The sequence below is a fragment of the Neoarius graeffei genome, chromosome 11 (assembly GCF_027579695.1).
Source record: "Neoarius graeffei isolate fNeoGra1 chromosome 11, fNeoGra1.pri, whole genome shotgun sequence".
In the NCBI taxonomy this organism is placed as follows: domain Eukaryota; kingdom Metazoa; phylum Chordata; class Actinopteri; order Siluriformes; family Ariidae; genus Neoarius; species Neoarius graeffei.
Window position 1 is genome coordinate 38640631 of NC_083579.1, and position 26436 is coordinate 38667066.

Here is a 26436-nt window from a genome sequence, read left to right on the forward strand (position 1 = left end):
AAGAAATGCTGTGGACCACAAATGGCTTTAAAATCTCATCTCATTATCTCTAGCCGCTTTATCCTGTTCTGCAGGGTCGCAGGCAAGCTGGAGCCTATCCCAGCTGCCTACGGGCGAAAGGCGGGGTACACCCTGGACAAGTCGCCAGGTCATCACAGGGCTGACACATAGACACAGACAACCATTCACACTCACATTCACACCTACGGTCAATTTAGAGTCACCAGTTAACCTAACCTGCATGTCTTTGGATTGTGGGGGAAACCGGAGCACCCGGAGGAAACCCACGCGGACACGGGGAGAACATGCAAACTCCACACAGAAAGGCCCTCGCCGGCCACGGGGCTTGAACCCGGACCTTCTTGCTGTGAGGTTACAGCGCTAACCACTACACCACCGTGCCGCCTCGAAATGAAATGTTTCAACATTAAAAAATGCTATAAACAGCAGTAAGCCATAATAAATGAAGCAAAGTCAATATTTGGTGTGAGACGACTTTTGCTTGAAAAAAATAGTAGTCTCCGGTACAGTGAGTGCAGTTTTATAAGGAAATGAGCTGTAGGTTTTACTGAGTATCTTACAGAACCAGCCACAGTTCTTCTGGACACTTTGACTGTCACACTTGCTTTTTAATTTTGCTGCAAAACCCAGTAGCCTTCGTTATGTTTTCTTTTTTAATCTGAAAAGTGCTCTCTTATGTAATATGCTGCTCAGATACAAACTTTTTTTCTGTAACATTTAATTTTGTGCTGGAAAACAAACGTTTGGACTCTAAAATGTTTTTGTACTGACTTGATAATGTAGAAGTCATAAAACAGAAATCTCTAACAAAGTCTGTATGAAAAAAAATAGGGTACCTAAGGCTTTTGCACAGTACTGTAGGTCGGGAAATGTTCCTGGTATTCAGAGTTGGGTTACAGAGCTGCTTAAGTGTATTTTCTGAGCTCCACATTCAGATTATTAAAATCACCCGTGTGTAGTTCACACCTCCAAAGTTGCCAGGTTTTTCTTGAGAACATGTACGGTAGATCACGGCCTTTAAAACAAACACTCACCTTTAAACCCAAAAAACATCAGGCACAGTAGTGTAATAATATGTATAATGTGATGTAGCGTAAAGTAAAAGACAATATGTTAGGTTATTTTTCCTTCTCTGGCCCTCACCATCTCGAGATCAGTCCCCTTGTGTCACCCAGACGTCTGGGGGTGAGTCGCAGAAAAAAGAAAGGAACCCCACAATCCAGTTCGCAATCTTTAATCGCAAGTCCCCCCCAGACGTCTGGGTGACACGTCTGGGTGACAATATAAGAAGTAAATATAAAACACTAATGATATAGGAATGAGAAGATGGCAGGTGTTGAAATAAATCTAATAGGACTGGAGTACATCACCAGTATGTTACTACATGAATAGTCCTAGTTATAATTATCACAATAATCACTGGTTTAATTTAACAAAATGGCTTCCACATTCATTATTCAGTTACATATAGAATAGCACTTGATCCAGCACTTTACATGTAATTTTTTTATTTCCTTGTCCAACAGCAATTTATTGATGACACGAGACACTAAATCGAGGTCATGAAATCCCACCAAAAATTCACTCCTGAAGATGAGCAATGTTTCTGAGTAAGATCTCCTCCAATGTCCCACCACTTTAATAGTATTGTCATGTGGTAGCTGTTTAACTCAAAGACACCACCTTTATTATTCCAAAGCTTGACCTACAGGTATGTAGCAACAGTATCCGAGTGTGGGCGGGGCTTGGTATTGGTCACCTGGACCCTTTGTTATAAGGTGTTGTCCTGTTTTGAAAATGGAAATCTGTGAGCAGTAATCAGAGAAATTGAAAACCTCATCAGTGTGGACTGCAGAAAAACTAAACAATCTGTGAAATAAAGGACATCCTGTGGAAAAAAACAAAACAAAAAACCAGCATTTATTTTCCATCAAGCTGACATTCTGCGCTTTTTTATATCCAGGTAATTAATCTATATCAGACGATTAAATTTCTCTCATCATACATTATCAGTTTCACTGTAGTTAAAGAAGTCCAGCATGTCAGAAGCTCATAATTCACCACATGACAATGAGGTTTAATGAGAGAAGGAAAATAAGGAGGCTAATTTGTTGCTTGTAGCTCCTTTAAACACTGATTCTGCGCTAAACAAGGCGGTGAGATCTGGAATCACATTACACTCTGTCACTCTGGGCTATAAAGTGTAAAGCATCAATAAAACATTACACTCTTCTCATCAGAGCTATGTTTTATTTTAAACATGTTTCTCTTTTCTCTCTCAGCTTAATTAGGTTTTCAGGGCACATTGTGACTTTTCATCTTCAGAATTCAGCCAGATTAATATTTAATGTGTATTATTTCTCTGCATCTTTAATTCATAGCTCCTCTTATCACTTAGCATTTTTCCACAAGTCATGTTCTTCAGCAGCACCTGAGCAGAGTTTAACCACCGGTTTTCTTGAACTTCACATTAATATGAGAAATTTTCCTGATTTATAAACTTGACAATTTAAGTGCTTGTTCATGTAATTAAAGCCACTTTTAAATGTACTGCCTTTATTTCAGAAGCAGGTTTTTATACACACACACACACACACACACACACACACACACACACACACACACACACACACACACACACACATCTATCTATCTGGGTGAGGCTCGGACGTAATCTTTTTAGTATGTGATATACAATATATTAAAAACAAACAATTCTAGTTTTATATTCTTTATTAGAGCAACACAAATATAAGCTATATACATTTCTCCTGGGAAAATCTTTTCACTTTGTAGATTTTTACATTTTAGGTTCTGATAAAATATACTGTGTTTAGTATTTGCTCACCTGCCTTGACTCACATGAGCTTAAGTGACATCCCATTCCTAATCCATAGGGTTCAATATGACGTCAGCCCACCCTTTGCAGCTAGAACAGCTTCAACTCTTCTGGGAAGGCTGTCCACAAGGTTTAGGAGTGTGTTTATGGGAATTTTTGACCATTCTTCCAGAAGCGCATTTGTGAGGTCACACACTGATGTTGGACGAGAAGGCCTGGCTCTCAGTCTCCGCTCTAATTCATCCCAGAGGTGTTCTGTCGGGTTGAGGTCAGGACTCTGTGCAGGCCAGTCAAGTTCATCCACACCAGACTCTGTCATCCATGTCTTTATGGACCTTGCTTTGTGCACTGGTGCACAGTCATGTTGGAAGAGGAAGGGGCCAGCTCCAAAGTGTAAAAACAGTCTGCATGCCTAGGTGCTTGATTTTATACACCTGTGGCCATGGAAGTGATTGGAACACCTGATTCCGATAATTTGGATGGGTGAGCAATATAGTGGCAATATAGTGTATATTAGAAAAGGGGTTTTAAGAGTAATATAATGGTCAGTGGGAAGGGTGAAGAGAAGATATCCACCAAGAAATGAAAGATACTTTGTTGCTACATATTTCTTACTTCATCCAAACATCCACCACTCAGGGGCCCACTGGGGACCCCCTGGGGCCCAAATATGGAATTTCTGAGTTCTGCCAAATTGTGGCTATCTCCTGTACCTATGTGCCAAGTTTAGTGAAGATCTGTTTAGTGTTTGTGTTGATAAATATAATGTGAAAGGCATTGAGGGAGGGGGTAGGTAGATGTTGTGCCCTCCAGGGACCTCCCTGGGGCCTGTACATGAATTTTGCTTATATCTTCAAAATTCTGGGTCATCCCCAGACCTACTTGCCAAACAATGTGAAAAACCGTCAAGAAATGGCAACGTTAGCTCAAGACAAATAAACAAACAACCTTTGCCGCTTATTATATACTGTAGATATATATGCATACATTATAATAGGGAGAGTGACACCAATAACATTTTTATCAATAATTCTAAGGTGATGACTTAACATTTTTGTCGAATAACGGCTCTTACTTGGAGTTTTGTTCATCTCTTGGTGAAGATTTAATACTGAAATTACACACATCCGTATTCAGACCTCAGTAACAACAGACGTACACACTATTCAGTTACATTAGAGTTACGCACGTGGAGTTACGTGTGACTCTGCCATTGGACTTCAGTGTATTTTCTTGATTTTTTTTTCATGTTTAAAGGTTTAAATGCTATTGAAAAACCCTGTCTCGAATGCTTCTACTAAAGAAAAATCTGTCGATCTCGGAGGCGTGAACTACACACCGGTGATTTAAATAATCTGAATGTGGAGCTCAGAAAATCAGCTGTATAACCCGACTCTGAATACCAGGAACTTTCCTCATGTAAATACTGATGTAACATTTGGACTCTAAATATGGCTCTATATCCTATATGCAGTGAACCCATTTGTCTACTCTGTTTGCAGCCATACACCCAATTTATTATTTTCATATTTATAAAAGTTGTTTTCATATCTCACACAACACTACTGTACTACTACTCAATAACTCATTCTTTGTAAGAATTCAGTCTCTGTAAGAACACACACACACTCAGCACTACACTGCCAAGCCCTGTTTTTAATAATTAATCAGGAGTGATTAGTGTGAAGCAGGACTGATGGTGAAGCAGATGGAGAAAAGACAGTCTCTTTATTCACGTCTGCAGAAAGGCAAAGGGCAAAAGTGTAGCAGCTCATAAATCATCACTGATCGTTAATTTATGTTCCTAAAACCTGTGCTTAAAACAAACTAGGCTTTGTGCTTATGGAGCTCCAACAGATGCTGCTTTTTCTTTCATAAGACTAAGAGCTTCATCAGGTATCGAACACAGATTATAAATTATACAGCTCACGCAAGATTTACAACTCAAAATGAACTTAATGAACTCTTCAATTCAATACAGTTTTATTTGTTCAGCACTTTTAACGCTAGACAGTTTCACAGAGCAGCTTTACAGAAATCCTTACTAACTGTACAAACTGCGTACGCTCACCAGAGGCCCAACGATCTCTGCTACTTCCTTAGAAACTTTATTTTTCTTTGTAATGTCTCGATACACATTTAATGAGAAATCATGTATGATAGAAGGAGAGAAAGCCACACATAACTTTTCCTTTGATTTTTGCATCAAACAGTAAATGTGAACAAATTTCAGATAGAAACTAAAATTGTGAGTGGGGGACTGAAGAAACGTCGGACCATGTGCGCTATAGGATTGGTTCAAGGAATAATTCTAGACGATCATTTGGATGTATTATTTTACAATGTCATAGCTGATTTGCATAGAATTGAGAACATTTATTTCAAATGTCACTGAAATTTTGGCTCTGTATTGAACACGGTACTTATTGTTAAATTAACTATCGCCACATATATTAATGTTTCACTGCTAATGTGAATGTAGTATTAGCGTGCACACTAATCTTAACGAGCTGTGATGAGTTGTTGAGATGTGAATTTATTTCTTAATTAAGTCACAATAATTTGACAAAGTGTAGTAAAAGAGGACAGTTACTTTTAGTGCTCTGTAGCGCTCAGACCGCTGCTCTGTATCATTTCTCATGGAATAATTTATTTTACAGACGACGATTATGAAGGTCATTGCTGCTGTATAAAATAAATCTAGATGTGATGAGTGTGTCTTATGTGAGATAAAACATTTGAAATTGAGTAGGTCATGGGTTTTATTTCCAGCTCAGTCTACTCATTCTCTCATCTCCAGATGTTTTAGTGCTGAGCTGCATTTCTTTCTTTTCTCTGAACGGGAAAGTCATCAGTGTGGGTCCTGAAGGACACAACATAACCTCCACATCATCCATAAATTACACTTCTGCAGCTCTCTCTCTTTCTATATGTGTGTGTGTGTCTGTCTGTCTGTCTGTCCTTGTCTGCTTGTGTATGAGTGTGAGCCTCTTGCACTTTTCCAAACAGGACTTTCTGTGATTTTTCTGAAGTTTAGATTGACAGTTGTCAAGTTGTTGGAGTGTTTTACTTAGTGTGTGTAAGTGTGTGACGAATTTAAAAGGTCAGTGTTGAGGTGGAAACATGTGATATGTAATATTATGCTCTGTCATCTATAAGTTTATGTTCATGTAAATATCTCATCTTATACATACAGGCCAAATCAGTGATGATCATAAGTAAGAATGCTTACATCTTTCACATTAACGTATCTCGTTATATCTCTGTCTGTCTCTCTGTCTTTCTGTAGGGGTGAAAGTTTATTGAGATGTTCTCAGTGTAAGAGTTCTCGGTACTGCAGTGTTCAGTGTCAGGTAAGAGCCAGAGTCTCACTCTGATTCACAGTTATTTCCTGTCAATCTATTTTGTCTTTCATTCTTCTTTAAAAGCATCTTCTCTGATCAGAATGTGGAGTTATTAACTGGAAGTAGTGACCTTTGACTATGAGATATATAACAGCCATGAATTTGTCAGAAAAATTACAGCAGAAACCCAAATCACATCTTCATGGAAACCCCGCCAATCACCCAAACTCCGTCTTCATCCAAACCCCACCCCTGCCAATCCCAAAACCCATCCAAACCTAGCCCTGCCCCAATTAAATCCCATGGCCTGTGACTTCCTGTCTTTTCTCAATGTTCATCTCTTTCTCCTGCAGAAAAAGGCGTGGCCTGAACATAAGAGAGAATGTAAATGTCTTAAGCATGTGTACCCGAGGGTTCCCACTGACTCGGTCCGACTGACGGCCAGAATCATCTTCACACTGGTGAGCTTCATCTCTAATCCCCACAGGACAATATGAAAGTGTGTGTAACTCTACCAGTGTGTTTTGTGTAGAGAAATTGTGATGATTTTGTGATAATGTTATGATGTTTTGTAATGTAAATAATGATGATGTTTGTTCAGCTCAGTGACCCTGCAGCAGACTCACAGGAGCTTTACTCTATAACTCAACACCAATCACGTATGTCACTTCCTCTTTACAATCTATTCTACACTACTGACAACTTTCCCATCAATATATACAACCTCAAAACAGAAAAAAGTTGGGACAGTATGGAAAATGCAAATTAAAAAAAGAAAGCAGTGATTTTTAAACTTAAAATGAAAAATATGACAATGGGGGGGCGTCGTGGCTCAGGTGGCTAAGGCGCCATACCATAAATCCGGGGACCTCGGGTTCGATTCCGACCCGAGGTCATTTCCCGATCCCTCCCCGTCTCTCTCTCCCACTCATTTCCTGTCTCTACACTGTCCTATCCAATAAAAGTGAAAAAAGCCCCCCCCCCCCAAAAAAAAATAAATAAAAATATGACAATGACGACCCTGTACTGTTGCACACCTTAAGGCTTGTTTGCAGGAAGAATGGGGTAAATAACACCTGAAATGCTTTGTCACTTGGTGTCTTCATTCGCTAAACATCTTTTAAGTGTTGTGAGAAGGAATGGAAACATTATAAAGTGGTAAATGCTTGACTGTCCCAACTTTTTTGAAATGTGTTGCAAGAATAAGAATTGAAATGTGTTTATTTTGGAAGAAAAAAAAAATTAATGAGGTAAAATGTCAATAATGTGCTGTTGTATTTTTTTGAGAACAATACAAGTCAAATAATTACAAATCATTGTTTTCAGTTTTAATTGCAATTTAAACATACCGTCTGAACTTTTCCTGATTTAGGGTTGTACTATTGATAGAGCTTTATACTTTAATACAGTGCTCAGCGTAAATGAGTGCACCCCCTTTGAAAAGTAACATTTTAAACAATATCTCGATGAACACAAACAATTTCCAAAATGTTGAAAAGACAAAGTTTAATATAACATCTGTTTAACTTATAACGTGAAAGTAAGGTGAATAATATAAACTTAGATTACACATTTTTCAGTTTTACTCAAATTAGGGTGGTGCAAAAATGAGTCCACCCCACAACAAAAACTACTACATCTAGTACTTTGTATGGCTTCCATGATTTTTAATGACAGCACCAAGTCTTCTAGGCATGGAATGAACAAGTTGGCGACATTTTGCAACATCAATCTTTTTCCATTCTTCAACAATGACCTCTTTTAGTGACTGGATGCTGGATGGAGAGTGATGCTCAACTTGTCTCTTCAGAATTCCCCAAAGAAAATAATTTCTTTACACCACAAAGGTGAAGGCTACAAGAAGATCAGCAAAGCTTTACTTATCGGTCAGAATACTGTAGCAAAAGTGGTACAAAAATTTAAGAAAGATGGAACTGCAACCATCTCACAGAGATGTCCAGGTCGTCCATGGAAGTTAACACCTCGACAGGAACGTCTTCTGATGAGAAGGGTTGAAGAAAATCGGCATGCAAGTTCACTGCAATTATCTAAAGAAGTAGAAAGCCAAACTGGGGTGACTATTTCCCGTGACACAATACGGCGTACACTGCAGAGGAATGGCATGTGTGGATGCCGTCCACGAAAGAAGCCTCTCCTAAAGCCCAGGCACAAAAAAGCCCGCCTAGATTTTGCCAGGGCCCATGCTGACAAAGATGAAGACTACTGGGACTCTATACTCTGGAGTGATGAGACCAAGATAAATGTTTTTGGAACTGATGGCTTCAAAACTGTATGGCATCGCAAAGGCGAGGAATACAAAGAAAACTGCATGGTGCCTACAGTGAAACATGGTGGTGGCAGTGTCCTTATGTGGGGCTGCATGAGTGCTGTTGGTGTCGGGGAGCTGCATTTCACTGATGGCAACATGAATTCACAGACGTATTGCTGTATACTGAAAGAGAAGATGCTACCATCACTCCGTGCCCTTGGTCGTCGTGCACTTTTCCAACATGACAATGATCCTAAACACACATCTAAGGCCACTGTTGGATTTCTGAAGAAGAACAGGGTGAAAGTGATTCAGTGGCCAAGTATGTCTTCTGATCTGAACCCAATCGAACACCTATGGGGAATTCTGAAGAGACAAGTTGAGCATCACTCTCCATCCAGCATCCAGTCACTAAAAGAGGTCATTGCTGAAGAATGGAAAAAGACTGATGTTGCGAAATGTCGCCAACTTGTTCATTCCATGCCTAGAAGACTTGGTGCTGTCATTAAAAATCATGGAGGTCATACAAAGTACTAGATGTAGTAGTTTTTGTTGTGGGGTGTACTAATTTTTGCACCACCCTAATTTGAGTAAAACTGAAAAATGTGTAATCTAAGTTTATATTATTAACCTTACTTTCATGTTATAAGTTAAACAGATGTTATATTAAACTTTGTCTTTTCAACATTTTGGAAATTGTTTGTGTTCATTGAGATATTGTTTAAAATGTTACTTTTCAAAGGGGGTGTACTCATTTACTCTGAGCACTGTATAAACTACTGACCCCTGTATAATCTAATATACACTACTGACAGCTTTACGCTCTAATAGACACTACTGAACATTTTACATTCTTATGTAAAATTGTTTTGCGTGCAATACAACTTTATGCTGTCATGCATATTACTGACAACTTTACACTTTTATATACACTACTGACAATTTTACTCATTAATATACATTACTGATAAGTTTATGCTCTAATATGCACTACTAACAACTTATTCCATCAATTATCAAACACTAACGTGTGTGCGCGCATGCATGCGTGTGTGTAGATCTGGAGGAGATGAGTGAGGAGAAGAGAGAAGGCCTGGTTCAGCTCTGCTCCATGTTAAAGCTCTATTTGAACTTTGATGTTTCTCAGCTGCCAAGTGGTCTGGATCCCATGAGTCTCCTTGCAAGGGTCAGTCTTCTTCTTCTTCTTCTTCTTCTTCTTCTTCTTCTTCTTCTTAAGTTCTTTTAGCTTTTTAATGACACTTCCACATCAGAAGCTCTCATCAGAATTCACACACAATGTTGAACTTGTTTGAGTTTAGCAGGTTTAAAGAAACACATTTAACATGTAACATATAGCCATTAAACGGGTTCAAATTTGGTGCAACAATAACAATTTAATTAGTTTAAAGCAAAGCTTCTTATTGGTCAACTACTGTAATGCTCATTATAACATCAGCTGACAATATGAATTTAAATTGTTTAAACTGTATTAAACCATCCATCCATACATTATCCGTAACCGCTTATCCTGTACAGGGTTGGGGCAAGCTGGAGCCTATCCCAGCTGACTATGGACGAGAGGCGGGGTACACCCTGGACAAGTCACCAGGTCATCACAGGGCTGACACATAGAGAGACACAACCATTCACACTCACACCTATGGTCAGTTTAGAGCCACCAGTTAGCCTAACCTGCATGTCTTTGGAATGTTGAGTAACAACAACATCAGAATGTCGAGTAATAAACAACATCACAGTGTCGAGTTAATGTCGAGTAACAAACAATATGTTAATGTCGAGTAACAAACAACATGCGAATGTCGAGTAACAAACAACATGAGAATGTCGAGTAACAAGCAACATGAGAAATGTAATACTGCAAGAAGTCTAGTGAGCCAAATCACCTGCTGCTATTAATGTTGTATTTTTGTATTCTTATGGTATTATACTTTTATTGTTTTTTTGGGCCCACAGTAATTGGTTTTTACTGTTGTGGTGTCCCTGCCTATCCGTCATTTTATTTACCAGGTGAAGCTAAATAAATAAATAACAAACAACATGGCAATGTCGAGTGACAAACAACATGGCAATGTCGAGTGACAAACAACATGGCAATGTCGAGTGACAAACAACATGGCAATGTCGAGTGACAAACAACATGAGAATGTCGAGTAACAACACCAGAATGGCGAGTAATTGACAACATCGCAGTGTTGAGTAACAAACAGCATCGCAATGTCGAGTAACAAACAACATGAGAATGTCGAGTAACAAACAACATGAGAATGTCGAGTAGCAAACAACATGTGAATGTCGAGTAACAAACAACATATGAATGTCGAGTAGCAAACAACATGTGAATGTCGAGTAACAAACAACATGAGAATGTCGAGTAACAAACATGAGAATGTCGAGTAACAAACAACATGAGAATGTTGAGTAACAAGCAACATGAGAATCTCGAGTAACAAGCAACATGGCAATATCAAGTAACAAACATGAGAATGTCGAGTAACAAACATGGCAATGTTGAGTAACAAACAACATGGCAATGTCGAGTAACAACACCAGAATGGCGAGTAATTGACATCACTGTGTTGAGTAATAAACAATATCAGAATGTTGAATAACAAGCAGCATCGCAATGTCGAGTAACAAACAACATGGCAATGTCTAGTAACAAACAACATGAGAATGTCAAGTAACAAACAAGGCAATGTCGAGTAACCAACAACATGGCAATATCGAGTAACAAACAACATGAGAATGTCGAGTAATTGACAACGTCGCAGTGTTGAGTAATAAACAATATCAGAATGTCGAGTAACAAACAGCATCGCAATGTCGAGTAACAAACAATGTGAGAATGTCGAGTAACAAACATGAGAATGTCGAGTAACAACACCAGAATGGCGAGTAATTGACAACATCGCAGTGTTGAGTAATAAACAATGTCAGAATGTTGAGTAACAAACAGCATCACAATGTCGAGTAACAAACAACATGAGAATGTCGAGTAACAAACAACATGAGAATGTCGATATAACAAGTGTTCTAGGTGGGTGGAGCACAGAAGCACGGCAGGCCAGAACTGAGTTCTCAAACTCTTTTATTACAGCTTTTCAGCTTTACACTATACACGCACTCACGCACACAAGTCCAGGTTGGGGAGAAGCTCCCTTCCTCCGCTCTCCCTCTCCTCTTATAGGGCGTGGTCACTGGGGAAGACACACAAACGCACAGGTTAATTCCCATCAGGTGCAGTGATTCCGCCACTTACCTTCCCTGACTCCGCCCTCCATTCACAGACCAATGCTTGACCACGCCCCCGCTGCCACATACCCCCACCGCTGTAGCCGACTCTCCCCCCCCCCGACGGGAGAGGAAGTCTGCCACAACCATCTGCGCCCCCGGCCTGTGGACCACCTCGAACTTAAACGGCTGGAGTGCCAGATACCAATGGGTGATCCGCGCGTTGACATCCTTCATGCGGTGGAGCCACTGCAGGGGCATGTGGTCTGACCAGAGGGTGAAAGGGCGCCCCAGCAGATAGTAGTGGAGGGCGAGGACCGCCCACTTGATGGCGAGGCATTCCTTCTCTATGGTGCTGTACCTGCCCTTGCGCACCGACAGCTTGCGGCTGATGTACAGCACTGGACGGTCCTCCCCCTCCACCTCCTGGGACAGAACAGCCCCCAGCCCTCTGTCCGATGCGTCCGTCTGTAAAACAAAGGGGAGAGAAAAGTCAGGGGAGTGTAACAGTGGCCCCCCACACAGTGCAGCCTTTACCTTAGAGAAAGCCCGCTGGCATTGCTCCGTCCACTGGACCGGATCTGGTGTCCCCTTTTTAGTGAGGTCAGTCAGTGGGCTGGTGATGTCCGAATAATTAGGTATAAACCTACGATAGTAGCCAGCCAGCCCCAGGAACTGCCTCACCCCCTTTTTGGTCTTGGGCCTCGGGCAGGCCGCAATCGCTACTGTCTTATTGATTTGGGGATGCACCTGCCCATTGCCCAAGTAGAAGCCCAGATACCGTACTTCCACCCGCCCAATCACACACTTCTTCGGGTTGGCTGTGAGCCCCGCTCGCCTCAGCGACCCCAGGACGGCCCTCAGGTGTTTTAGGTGCCACGGCCAGTCATTACTATAAATAATAATGTCATCTGGGTATGCGGCCGCATAGGTGGCGTGGGGGCGGAGGACCCTATCCATAAGCCGCTGGAACGTAGCGGGCGCCCCAAACAGCCCAAACGGAAGTGTGACGAACTGGTGTAAGCCAAACAGTGTGGAAAAGGCCGTTTTCTCTCGGGATAGTGGACTCAAGGGGATCTGCCAATATCCCTTTGTTAAATCCAGTGTTGAATAAAAACGAGCCGTGCCTAGTCGCTCGAGCAACTCGTCAATACGAGGCATTGGGTACGCATCAAATTTAGACACCGCGTTGACTTTTCTATAGTCCACACAGAACTGGACTGACCCATTGGCCTTGGGAACCAAGACCACCAGACTGCTCCAGTCACTGTGGGACTCCTCGACGATGCCCATTTCGAGCATGGCCTCGAGTTCTTCCCGAACTACCTTTATCTTGTGTTCGGGCAGTCTGTAAGGGCGGCTACGCACTACCACCCCTGAGGGCATCTTCTATGAGGTGGGTGCGGCCGGGCAGGGGCGAGAACATGTCAGAAAATTCTGTTTGCAACCAGGTGACCTCCGCGAGCTGGGTCGGGGAGAGGTGGGCTCCACAGGGGACTGGAGCGGTGGGTGATGCCGATTTTCCCTTTTGAACCTCCGGCCCCAGCTCCGCCTTCTCTGGAACCACTGACACCAGCGCCACGGGGACCTCCTCGCTCCAACGTTTTAACAGATTGAGGTGGTATACCTGTAATGCCCCACCCCTGTCTGTTCGCCTCACCTCATAGTCGACGTCCCCGACTCGCCGTGTGACCTCAAGGGTCCTTTCTACCTGGCGATTAATTTAGAGCTCGACGTGGGCAATAACACGAGTACTTTGTCTCCCGGTGTGAATTCCCTAAGGCACCTGCCCCTGTTGTACAAGCGGACTTGACGTTCTTGAGCCTGCCGCAAATTCTCCTGGGTTAGGTGTGTGAGTGTGTGGAGTTTTGCGCGCAGGTCAATAACGTATTGAATTTCATTTTTGCTCAGGGAAGGTCCCTCCTCCCAATTTTCCCGCAGCACATCTAGGATGCCACGCGGCTTACGCCCATATAATAATTAGAACGGGGAGAACCCCGTGGAGGCTTGTGGGACTTCTCGCACTGCGGAAAGCAGGGGCTCGAGCCATTTATCCCAGTTACGTGCGTCCTCGCTTACAAATTTTTTAATTATGTTTTTGAGGGTGCGATTAAACCGTTCGACTAAGCCGTCCGTTTGTGGGTGATAAACGCTGGTGCGGATCGGCTTGATTCCCAGTAACCCATACAGTTCGCGCAGTGTGCGTGACATAAACGTAGTGCCTTGATCAGTCAGAATCTCTTTGGGGATTCCGACTCGGAAGATGACGTGGAAGAGTGCTTCCGCAATATTACGTGTGGAGATATTGCGAAGTGGATAGATGTTGCGAAGATATCGCGTTGCATAGTCCACCAGAACTAAAATAAAGTGATACCCTCGTGTTGACCGATCTAATGGCCCGATGAGATCTATCCCAATTCTTTCGAACAGGGTCTCAATTAATGGTAGAGGGCGCAAAGGTGCTTTTGGGATGGCCGCTGGATTTACCAACTGGCATTCGTGGCATCCCTGGCCAATAGAACCGGGCCATTATTCGGGCTAGTGTCTTATCCTGCCCTAAGTGTCCAGCCATGGGATTAAAGTGAGCCACCTGGAATACCAATTCCCGGCGGCTCTTTGGGATCAAAAGTTGGGTTATTTGTTCCTTAGTCTGAGTGTCCTGCGTCACTTGGTATAACCTATCCTTAATAATGGAAAAATAGGGGAAGGACGGGATGGCGTTTGGCTGGAGCATTTGACCATCGATTACTCTCACTTGGTCAAACGCATGCCGCAGAGACTCGTCTCGCGATTGCTGTAACGGGAAATCCGCGAGGGATTCCCCGAGAGAGGGAGGAGGGAGGAGGAGCCTGCTGCTCCTCACTCTGACGTGGTGATGACGTAGACGGCTCTACGTTGCTCACACTCAAGTAGAGAAAAAAATGACAAAATTAAACAGATAGGTAAACTGTAAACCACATATCAATAGTATATCAAAGGATGAAAAAGTGTATGTTACAGACAGTAGTAATAAAATAATAATAATAATAATAATAATAATAATAAATTGTAAAGAAAATAGTTATTGCACAATTGTTGTTATATAATCATCACAATGTTGAGTAATAAACAACATCAGAATGTCAAGTAGTAAACATCTAACATCGCAATGCCAAATAGTAAACAACATAGAATATTAAGTAATAAACATGTCAGTAACGTGATAGAGAGCGCCATTTCCAGTTGAACTACAAACATGGCCGATCTGAACTACAACACCCAAGAGCCACAGTGCCCTCTATCACCTGTCTATTAATTACACCTGTCACTCATTTCCTGGTTAATCAGCCCACACTATATAAACACCTCTCCCACACTCACTCAATGTGAAGTATCGTTCAGTGTCTTACCTGTCATGCCAAGCCTTGTTATTTTGCCTTCCTTATCGTGTTCTCGATCCTCGTTATTGTCTCGTTCTCGTTACTCTTTAGTCTAGCCCTTGTTACTCTGTCTGCCGATCAATCGACCCCTGCCTGTGCCTTGATTTCAATTTCGTCTAGCGTTTTGGATTTGTTTGCTAGTTTGCATTCCCCGCTCTCCCCTGCACATACATCCATAAGTGCCTGCATCCTGACAACATCACAGTGTTGAATAATACAGTGGGGAAAATAAGTATTTGATACACTGCCGATTTTGCAAGTTTTCCCACTTACAAAGAATGGAGAGGTCTGTAATTTTTATCGTAGGTACACTTCAGTTGCAAGAGACAGAATCTAAAAAAAAATCCAGAAAATCACATTGTATGGTTTTTAAATAATTAATTTGCATTTTATTGCATGAAATAAGTATTTGATACAATAGAAAAACAGAACTTAATATTTTGTACAGAAACCTTTGTTTACAATTAGAGGTCAGACATTTCCTGTAGTTCTTGACCAGGTTTGCACACACTGCAGCAGGGATTTTGGCCCACTCCTCCATACAGATCTTCTCCAGAGCTTTCAGGTTTCGGGGCTGTCGCTGGGCAACACGGAGTTTCAGTTCCCTCCAAAGATTTTCTATTGGGTTCAGGTCTGGAGACTGGCTAGGCCACTCCAGGACCTTGAAATGCTTCTTACGGAGCCACTCCTTAGTTGCCCTGGCTGTGTGTTTCGGGTCATTGTCATGCTGGAAGACCCAGCCACGACCCATCTTCAATGCTCTTACTAAGAGAAGGAGGTTGTTGCCCAAAATCTCGTGATACATGGCCCTATCCATCCTCCCCTCAATACGGTGCAGTCGTCCTGTCCCCTTTGCAGAAAAGCACCCCCAAAGTATGATGTTTCCACCCCCATGCTTCACGGTTGGGATGGTGTTCTTGGGGTTGTACTCATCCTTCTTCTTCCTCCAAACACGGCGAGTGGAGTTTATACCAAAAAGCTCTATTTTGGTCTCATCTGACCACATGACCTTCTCCCATGCCTCCTCTGGATCATCCAGATGGTCATTGGCAAACTTCAGACAGGCCTGGACATGTGCTGGCTTGAGCAGGGGGACCTTGCGTGCACTGCAGGATTTTAATCCATGATGGCGTAGTGTGTTACTAATGGTAATCTTTGAGACTGTGGTCCCAGCTCTCTTCAGGTTACTGACCAGGTCCTCCCGTGTAGTTCTGGGCTGATCCCTCACCTTTCTCATGATCATTTATACCCATGAGGCGAGATCTTGCATGGAGCCCCAGACCGAGGGAGACTGACCGTCATCTTGAGTTTCTTCCATTTTCTAATAATTGCGCCAGCAGTTGTTGCCTTCTCACCAAGCTGCTTGCCTATTGTCCTGTAGCCCATCCCAGCCTTGTGCAGGTCTACAATTTTGTCCCTGGTGTCCTTAGACAGCTCTTTGGTCTTGCCCATGGTGGAGAGGTTGGAGTCTGATTGACTGAGTGTGTGGACAGGTGTCTTTTATACAGGTAACGAGTTCAAACAGGTGCAGTTAATCCAGGTAATGAGTGGGGAATAGGAGGGCTTCTTAAAGAACAACTAACAGGTCTGTGAGAGCCAGAATTCTTGCTGGTTGGTAGGTGATCAAATACTTATTTCATGCAATAAAATGCAAATTAATTATTTAAAAATCATACAATGTGATTTTCTGGATTTTTTTTTAGATTCTGTCTCTCACAGTTGAAGTGTACCTACGATAAAAATTACAGACCTCTCCATTCGTTGTAAGTGGGAAAACTTGCAAAATCGGCAGTGTATCAAATACTTATTTTCCCCACTGTAAACATCATCACAATCTCAAGTAATAAACATCACAAAGTCAAGTAATAAACACCAGCACAAGGTTTTAAACAACATTTTATAATAATACACAATTTTCACACTTTGACATTCTGAACACTGGAACCAAACTCTCCTGTTTTTCTCTGCAGTACTGAGACTTTATGACCATGTGGATCAAATTTGATCTGTGCGGTGTGTGTGTGTGTGTGTGTGTGTGTTTACTGTAAGTCCCCTCAGCACACAATATAGTTTTTTTTTCCCTTTGGAATCTTTCTCATTCTGTTCTGTGTGTTTGTGTGTGTGAGAGAGAGAGAGAGAGAGAGAGAGAGAGAGAGTTTATTTACAGGTATGTCAGTGTGAAGTTTTTTAGCTTGTTTTCCCTCAGGTTTATTTTTTTTAATTTGCTTGTGGGATGAACCCTCTCACTGCTCTGTAATCGCATGCACGCACACGCACGCACAAACACACACACACACACACACACACACACACACACACACACACACACACACACACACACACACAGGCTTTGTGTTATGACAGTGTATAAATGGCACATCTGGCTCTGCACAAACCAATACAAAAAGATTGTGCGCTTGTGTGTGTGTGTGTTTTAAGCAGCTGTTTAACATTAGTGAGCTACATTTCAGATTTCAGTACAATCCAGTTTTATATAATTTTAAACACGTGTGTGTGTGTGTTTCTGTAAGTTTGTTTGTGTGTGTATTTGGCCTCATTCTGTTACACTGATTTTACTTTCATCATTTGATTGCTGTTATAATTTTCAAAACAAATCCGATGTGTGTATTACAGATGGAGTAAAATATTCTCATCGTCTTGTTTCATGTCTTTGATCAGTTCACATTTGATTTCCTTCTGACACGATGTTAAGTGCAGGTTCTGTGTACAGGGTTCTCTGCAGATCTGTGCTTGTTTACGTGTTTGCATACATGATGGTGTTGTTCTTCAATAAAAGTTTTATCTGCAAGACAGAGTGTGAAAATAGGTTAAAAGATTTACTTTGAGCAAACGGAAAAACTGATCTTTATACTGTGTCCTCTATAAAAGCCCACAGTAAGGGTGATGTTATTGTGATGGCATTTCCTGTTGATTTTAACACATTGATCAACTTGAATCCACTAATCAGCACTGCTCACTATTACCGTACAAATAGAAATGCTAAATCAGTTTAAAATACTTTTTGTAGAACTGAGTTCATTAGAAAATAATTTGGGCGTGTACAAATTTAAATAATTGCAGAAATGGACGAGGCTGGGATTTTAAAAGTCACACCTGGATTTGCAGTTGGTGATTCGTCAGACTGGAATGAAGATCCTCTAACGATAGACCTGTGATTAAAAAATTTAAGTACGTTCTCTTTACGTTATCAATCGGTAAATGACTATACATCAGCAGGGGGCAGTGTAACACACATTTCTATAATGTAGACGCGCGCGCACGGTTCAGCTAACCACACTGCAGCAGTGTCTATAAATAATAATGCCATGTACAACACTCATGCTAACTGCTAATTACCCCATTAGCTATCATGCTATCAGTTAGCTATAAACAGTGCTACAGTAAAGTGTTTGTTCATTAGTTATTAATGCGCTGTAGAGAGTTATAACATCCCAAAATGTATTATTATTATTATTATTATTATCATTATCTCTCTCACACTCTCTCTCTCTCACACACACACACACACACACACGCACACACACACAACCTGCTCTTTGCTAACCAAGTGCCCTAAAACACCATCCACAGCCCACACACTATTACCATGGCAACATCGCAGTCTCTCTCTCTCTCTCTCTCTCTCTGCATATTTTCAGTTTCTGATTTAATTCACAGTTTCACATTATTCAGCGTGTTCTGTCATGCCATCTGGTGTATGTGTGTGAATGCATGTGTGTGCATTCTCATGGGTCATGGGCTGCATCCTGAACCACACACTTCTGTACTACTTCACATTCCATTGACCTCCTGCGGCTGTGTCCCAATCCCCTATACTACTGTACGAAACAGAATGAGAAAATAGTGAGTTACAACCAGGTGCCATAGGTGATGTACTATTTAGGAACACTGTAATAGGGGGCAGTTTTGGACACAGCCCATAGAGAGACAGGAACACACGTGCGCACCCACACAAACAAACTCTTCATCATTATAGTGTTGATATTCTCTCTGGTCCTTTTAGAATTAGATAAAACACGAGAACGTTCTACAGATTTAAACATGTTAAGGATCCTCCCAAATGTCACATTTAGAACTCTAGAACTTATTGGGACCTTTTATAAGGTTTTGTCTCAAATTCTTGACCTCTAGCATGCTAGATGTTACTTCAGTAATGTTAATTTAAACACTCTGTTCCAGACTATAGAACATTAGAACTTACTAGAATGTGACCCATTTTATACCACAGTTTACATGTGTGTGTGTGCGCGTGCACACACACACACGCACGCACACACACACACACACACACACACACACACACACACACACACACACTTGTAAAGTCTGCACACGTACACTCCCCACAGCACTGCACTGTTTGTCATCCCATGTGTCCAATAGTGCTTAGATTGCCACGGCAACAGCAGTGTGTGTGTGTGCGTGCATGTGTGTCTAAATTATTACAGCACCACTGGACATGTTTAGCATGTATTATTTATCCTGATATTCGTTATAAGTCTTTGAGATGAACACAGTGGCAAATTCTCTTTTTTTTAAATTAGCGACCAATTAAATGATAATGTAGAAGTAATATTTACATAATATAAAATATTTTAAATTAAAGTAAAATTATTTTGAAATAATGTTATTAATGGTTAACCCTTTGTACCGGAGTCTATAAAGGAATTTCTGCCTGTGTTGAAAGTGCCCATGTTCAGTACTGAATTTATTTGCATATCACATGCCATAGTAGTGGTTAATAGCTCATATGAAAGTAGACATTCAGAGCGTTAAGAATTTGCAGAGGTTTTTGACAAGAATTTCTATTTTTACCTCATGTATTAAATGAAGTGCAACATTTTCAGAGAAAAGTTACAAAAAAAAGGTCTTTTTTTCCACATTCATGTGTATATATTCACAGTAAATGGTGATGTTAAACCCGTTCCTAGTCTGTGAGAAGGGCTTGTTCATAAGCGTCCAAAATTTGAAGGAATTATCTTCAACCATGAAACTTCTGTGTAAGATAAAACAAAGGTAAAAGTGTCTCCAAATGGCACCAAACCTCTCCCATTGGAATAATGCCTCTAGAAATGGCACAAAGCCTCTTAAAATGGCAGCCAACTTCTAGAAATGGCAAGCATTCCTAAAAAATGGCTCAAAAGAATATGTCCAAATGGCATAAACCACCGACAAATGTCACAGAAAATCTCTGCAAATGACACAAAATGAAATAATGAATGACAATAGTATGGAACTCTCAGTTACCATGTATGAAATTTAACAAATAAAAAGTCTAAAGTTTACTCATTTTATTTAGCTATTATTGAAATCAGCACCAGAACCCTGTTAGCACTGTCTCGTGTAATATAGTTGCTGTTTACATCTCCTACAGCATGGATGTGGGGTTGGATTTTAGAAGGCAAAATAACTATTTACAACAAGTACAAAATATAAACGAGTAAATAAACTGAATAAAACAAATTAAATAGACAGCTTGACTGTCCTTGACATCACCACCACTCGGTGAAACAAAGACGGTCTACTATAATAGATTAGATTAGATAAAACTTTATTGATCCCTTTGGGAGGGTTCCTTCAGGGAAATTAAGATACAATATAATATACAGGGGCACATCACAAGACCTGTACTTGTAAATAGTCTTGACATTCTTCTTCCTTAGAAGGCAGAATACAAAGGGTTTTCTCCCAGCTTAGGCATTGTCTATCTTGGCAGAGGTTGAGGTGTCCACAGTTGTCACTGGATAGCTGGCTTGTCACTGCAGCTGGACACTTCTTTGGCTCAGACATTCCTGAACTTGTGGCTTCTTCACTCCCAAAATCCCCCAAATTCCAGAAATTAACTTTTGATGAGGCACCTGTTAATGGAAAAGCATTCCAGGTGACTAACTCATGAAGCTGGTTAAGATAATGCCATTAGAGTGCAAAGCATCATCAAGGTAAACAGTGGCTATTTTTGAAGAATCTAAAATATGAAACGTTTTTAAACACTTTTTTTTGTTTACAACATAATTCCATATACGAGGGCAAGTCAAAAAGTTGTAAGACAAATTGAAAAAAATCTTTATTTATGAAAATAACAAAGCTATTTCTCTACATATCCTCCATTTAAGTCTAAACACTTCTGCAAGCAGTGTTTCCATCGGAGAATTCTTTCTTTGTAGAATTCTGGGGGATGTCTTTCACACCTTTTGAAATTATAACATCTGTCTTATAACTTTTTGACTTACCCTCGTATGTTCCATATGTTATTTCATAGTTTTGATGCCTTCTACAATGTAGAAAATAGTCATAATATAGAAAAACTTAGGAATGAGTAGGGGTGTGCAAACTTTTGACTGGTACTGTATATATTTCCATGTTACATGCACAAAATTGATACATGTATGTTCAAGTGAACACTCATGATATGATGCACATTAACACTCACATCACTGACATTCATCAAGTGACCTGCAGAGATAATGACTGACTGTACCAAATGACGGAACTGACTGTGTTCTATGGCAGAACTGATTGCACTATGTGCTGGGACTGACTGAGACTGACTGCACAGTGTGACGCTATTGATTGCGCTTTGTGATGTGACTGCACGATTTGGCGGTATTGACTGTGTGTGTGATGCAACTGACTGCATGACTCAATTGACTCTGCTATGTGACATGAATGACTGAGCTTTATGATGAGACTGACAGCGCTCTGTGACGGGACTGACTGTCCCATGTGATGGGACTGAATGTGCTGTGTGATGGGACTGGCTGCACCAGGACTGACCGTTACGGGATTGACTGTGCCCTGTGACGGGACTGACTGCACCGTGTGGATGTGGGTAGTGTTGCCATCTCACAGCTTAAGGTTCCGCTCTGATCTTGGGCTCTTAACTGTTACAGATTTCTCTTCTTCACTACTCCACTCTTAGTAAAAATGTAAAGTGAATCGTAGGGTCAGGAGCTCACTCACACACACGTACACACAAAACCCATCACTGTCTGTCCTTTTATTAATATACAACCATCTTAGAGACTCAAATCCTCACCTGATTGGTCAGCCGTCACTGTTTCCATGGTGACAGAGAGAGAGAGCTATAATAAGGAATGTCTTTTTGATGTAAAAGTGCACCAGCGTGATTCAATAATGATTCCTGCTGGGCCATGTATCCAGCATAAGTGTGTGTGTGCGTGTGCGTGTGCATGCGTGCGTGCATGTGAGTGAGGTTAAATGATCAGTAATGAGCTGACTGAGCTCTAATAGAATAGAACAAGGATGTACATCATGATTACAGAAAGGAAGATAAATGAAGGAAGAACATTAGAAAGGAACAAGAAAGAATTAAGAAAAGGAAAGTGAGTGTGTGAAAATAATGAGTGTGTGTTAGGACTGGAATGTGTATGTCCTTCTAATGTTGATTGGTCAATTGCTGTAACGCTCATTGTGACATCATCCAACACTGTGGCAGATAACAGTTTAAACTGTGTAATTTTTACAAAAATACAAATCCCCTGAGTGAGTGCGCGCGTGCACACAGCACAGAGAACAGCTCAGTGTTGTTGCTCATTTTCCAGATTACTGGAAAATCAGCACTTCCGGTTTCCCCAAGAAACATGTCTCACTATATTGATCCTATTTCTGTGTGTGTGTGTGTGTGTGTGTGTGTGTGTGTGTGTGTGTGTGTGTGTGTGTGTGTGTAATGCCAGTACTCTACACACACTGTCCTTTAATCAGTTCCTCATTGATCTGCTTTCTAAATGACTTCATTACCTGAGGGTGGAATTGATCCACATCTGGCTCAGACGCATTTCAAATTCTGAAACCGTCCACTGGAAACAAGGGAACACGTCCTACATATTAGCAAACACCAAAACACTCGCACACATTTACACAAACTACAACACACTAACACACACACACACACACACACACACACTGCTCATGTCCCTTCCTTATTAGTCACACAGTTCACTGAAAGTTTACTTTAACACAGGAGTCAGTGTAATTCATCCAGTGAGAAATGTGTATGTAGAGCTACATACACACACAGAGTCACACACAGAGCTGTTTAAATCCTGCTTGAGCAGCCACTGTGTGGAAAATCACTCTGACCCCAGAGGTCACACTGAGAAGAGACGAGAGGGTCGATAGTGTAGGGAACCAAGCGGAGAACCGAGAACACACTGCCACGACAACCTGTCTGCTCTGTCTGTCTGTATTTCTCGCTGCTCCCCAGATTACACAAACTTACCTCATACTGCAGCTATGAATCTCACACACGCGCGCGCGCACACACACACACACACACACACACACACACACACACACACACACACACACACACACACACAGGAAGACAAGTGACCTCCAGATGGTGTGTGTGTGCGTGCATGTGCACCTTCTGTTTACTCTAACACACACTCGCACACACTGACTTGGGTGATTGAGTCTTGGTGTATTTGGAGAAAATTATTTTTACTTTATTAGCATATGCAAATTTACAAGAACAACTGTTGTTAGAAAAACATAATACTGTCTGTTTTATAGCATTCACATACTTACACACACACACTACAATATAAAATGATTACACAATGGATGGATGGCTGGATGGAAGAGTAAATTCTTTAACATGAGAATCTGCTGCTTGCTGATTGTGTTTGTTCCCATAGTGCATTGCGGCACATTTGTCAGTGATGACAATGTGGCATACACTTTAAATATTCATGATGTATAATTGAGTGTTTATACACAGTGCTGGTGTGTGAATATGAGGTGGAAGGAGCTCTGTTTATAAGTATTTATTAAGAAGAGCTGGGCTACACACATCTGCCCCATTATACCCCCCTCCTGCCCCATTACACATCATCCACCCCAACAATCCCCTGTCTCCAGTGCAAACAGCACAGTTAGAACAAGTAAACACTTTAACTCTCAGTGCACATCAAACACCACACTTATCTGTATGAGCATATTACACATAGAGAGAGAGAGATTGATTGTATCTCTGTTCCACTGCTATCACATCCTGTTTTTAAATCTCTATCTTTACCTCCTGTTGTTTTAAGCTCCTTTTATGTAGCAGTCAGACAGCAGCAGAGATACGTTTCTGTATCACACTCACTTCTGTGTGTCACTCTGAGAAAAATTTCAGTGAGATAGAAAGATAAATTGAGTCAGACAGACAGACACACAGACACACAGATGTCCCCCTTAAGCAAACACAGCACGTCAATTTATTTTCATCGTCATTCCGATTGAGATCAGCGTTCCAGCTGAGAGTGGTTTTCTAACAGAGACCTGAATTTCAGTGTTCTGGTCAGGATCTGCATTCCAGCCAAGAACAGATTTCCAGCTGAGACCAGAATACTGATCGAGATGAGTGAGAGAGATGTGGGGAGTCATCATCAGACAGGAAATGTATTTATTTTCACATCGTCTGTTTAATGTCAGTGTGTGTGAGAGAAAGAGAGAGAGAGTGTGTGTGTGTGTGTGTGTGTGTGTGTGTGTGTGTGTGTGTGTGTGTGTGTGTGTGTGTGTTTTACCACACTCCACATTATTCCATATGATCTAGAAATGTCCATCTCTGTGTCCTAAATCTCTCCTTACTCCCTTTCCCTAAACTGATTTATCCTGCATGTGTAGTTTTCACTTAAGTCTCTCTGCACCTCACTCCTGTCTTTGTGCAAAACCTGTCTCTCTGCACCTCACTCCTGTCTCATGTGGTGTTCCGTGCAGAACCTGTCTCTCTGCGCCTCACTCCTGTTTCCATGAGCACTACAGTGGTGCTTGAAAGTTTGTGAACCCTTTAGAATTTTCTATATTTCTGCATGAATATGATCTTAAATATCAGATTTTCACCCAAGTCCTAAAAGTAGATAAAGAGAACCCAGTTAAACAAATGAGACAAAAATATTATACTTGGTCATTTATTTATTGAGGAAAATGATCCAATATTACATATCTGTGAGTGGCAAAAGTATGTGAACCTCTAGGATTAGCAGTTAATTTGAAGGTGAAATTAGAGTCGGGTGTTTTCAATCAATGGGATGACAATCAGGTGTGAGTGGGCACCCTGTTTTATTTAAAGAACAGGGATCTGTCAAAGTCTGATCTTCACAACACATGTTTGTGGAAGTGTATCATGGCACGAACAAAGGAGATTTTTGAGGACCTCAAAAAAAGCGTTGTTGATGCTCATCAGACTGGAAAAGGTTACAAAACCATCTCTAAAGAGTTTGGACTCCACCAATCCACAGTCAGACAGATTGTGTACAAACGGAGGAAATTCAAGACCATTGTTACCCTCCCCAGGAGTGGTCGACCAACAAAGATCACTCCAAGAGCAAGGCGTGTAATAGTCGGCGAGGTCACAAAGGACCCCAGGGTAACTTCTAAGCAACTCTCAACTTCTAGCCTCTCTCACATTGGCTAATGTTCATGAGTCCACCATCAGGAGAACACTGAACAACAATGGTGTGCATGGCAGGGTCACAAGGAGAAAGCCACTGCTCTCCAAAAAGAACATTGCTGCTCGTCTGCAGTTTGCTAAAGATCACGTGGACAAGCCAGAAGGCTATTGGAAAAATGTTTTGTGGATGGATGAGACCAAAATAGAACTTTTTGGTTTAAATGAGAAGCGTTATGTTTGGAGAAAGGAAAACACTGCATTCCAGCATAAGAACCTTATCCCATCTGTGAAACATGGTGGTGGTAGTATCATGGTTTGGGCCTGTTTTGCTGCATCTGGACCAGGACGGCTTGCCATCATTGATGGAGCAATGAATTCTGAATTATACCAGCAAATTCTAAAAGAAAATGTCAGGACATCTGTCCATGAACTGAATCTCAAGAGAAGGTGGGTCATGCAGCAAGACAACGCCCCTAAGCACACAAGTCGTTCTACCAAAGAATGGTTAAAGAAGAATAAAGTTAATGTTTTGGAATGGCCAAGTCAAAGTCCTGACCTTAATCCAATCGAAATGTTGTGGAAGGACCTGAAGCGAGCAGTTCATGTGAGGAAACCCACCAACATCCCAGAGTTGAAGCTGTTCTGTATGGAGGAATGGGCTAAAATTCCTCCAAGCCGGTGTGCAGGACTGACCAACAGTTATTGGAAACGTTTAGTTGCAGTTATTGCTGCACAAGGGGGTCACACCAGATACTGAAAGCAAAGGTTCACATACTTTTGCCACTCACAGATATGTAATATTGGATCATTTTCCTCAATAAATAAATAAATGACCAAGTATAATATTTTTCTCTCATTTGTTTAACTGGATT

General features: G+C 41.3%; 1 protein-coding gene across 1 annotated transcript in view; it reads left to right on the forward strand.

The window, feature by feature from the left end:
* The window catches only part of smyd3 (SET and MYND domain containing 3), a 94138-nt gene that overhangs the window by 28763 nt on the left and 38939 nt on the right, over positions 1–26436 (forward strand). The window contains exons 2-5 of the mRNA XM_060933849.1: positions 6150–6213; positions 6558–6665; positions 6806–6863; positions 9532–9659. Coding sequence (XP_060789832.1) covers positions 6150–6213; positions 6558–6665; positions 6806–6863; positions 9532–9659 — 358 coding nt within the window. The remainder of the gene's footprint in view (positions 1–6149; positions 6214–6557; positions 6666–6805; positions 6864–9531; positions 9660–26436) is intronic.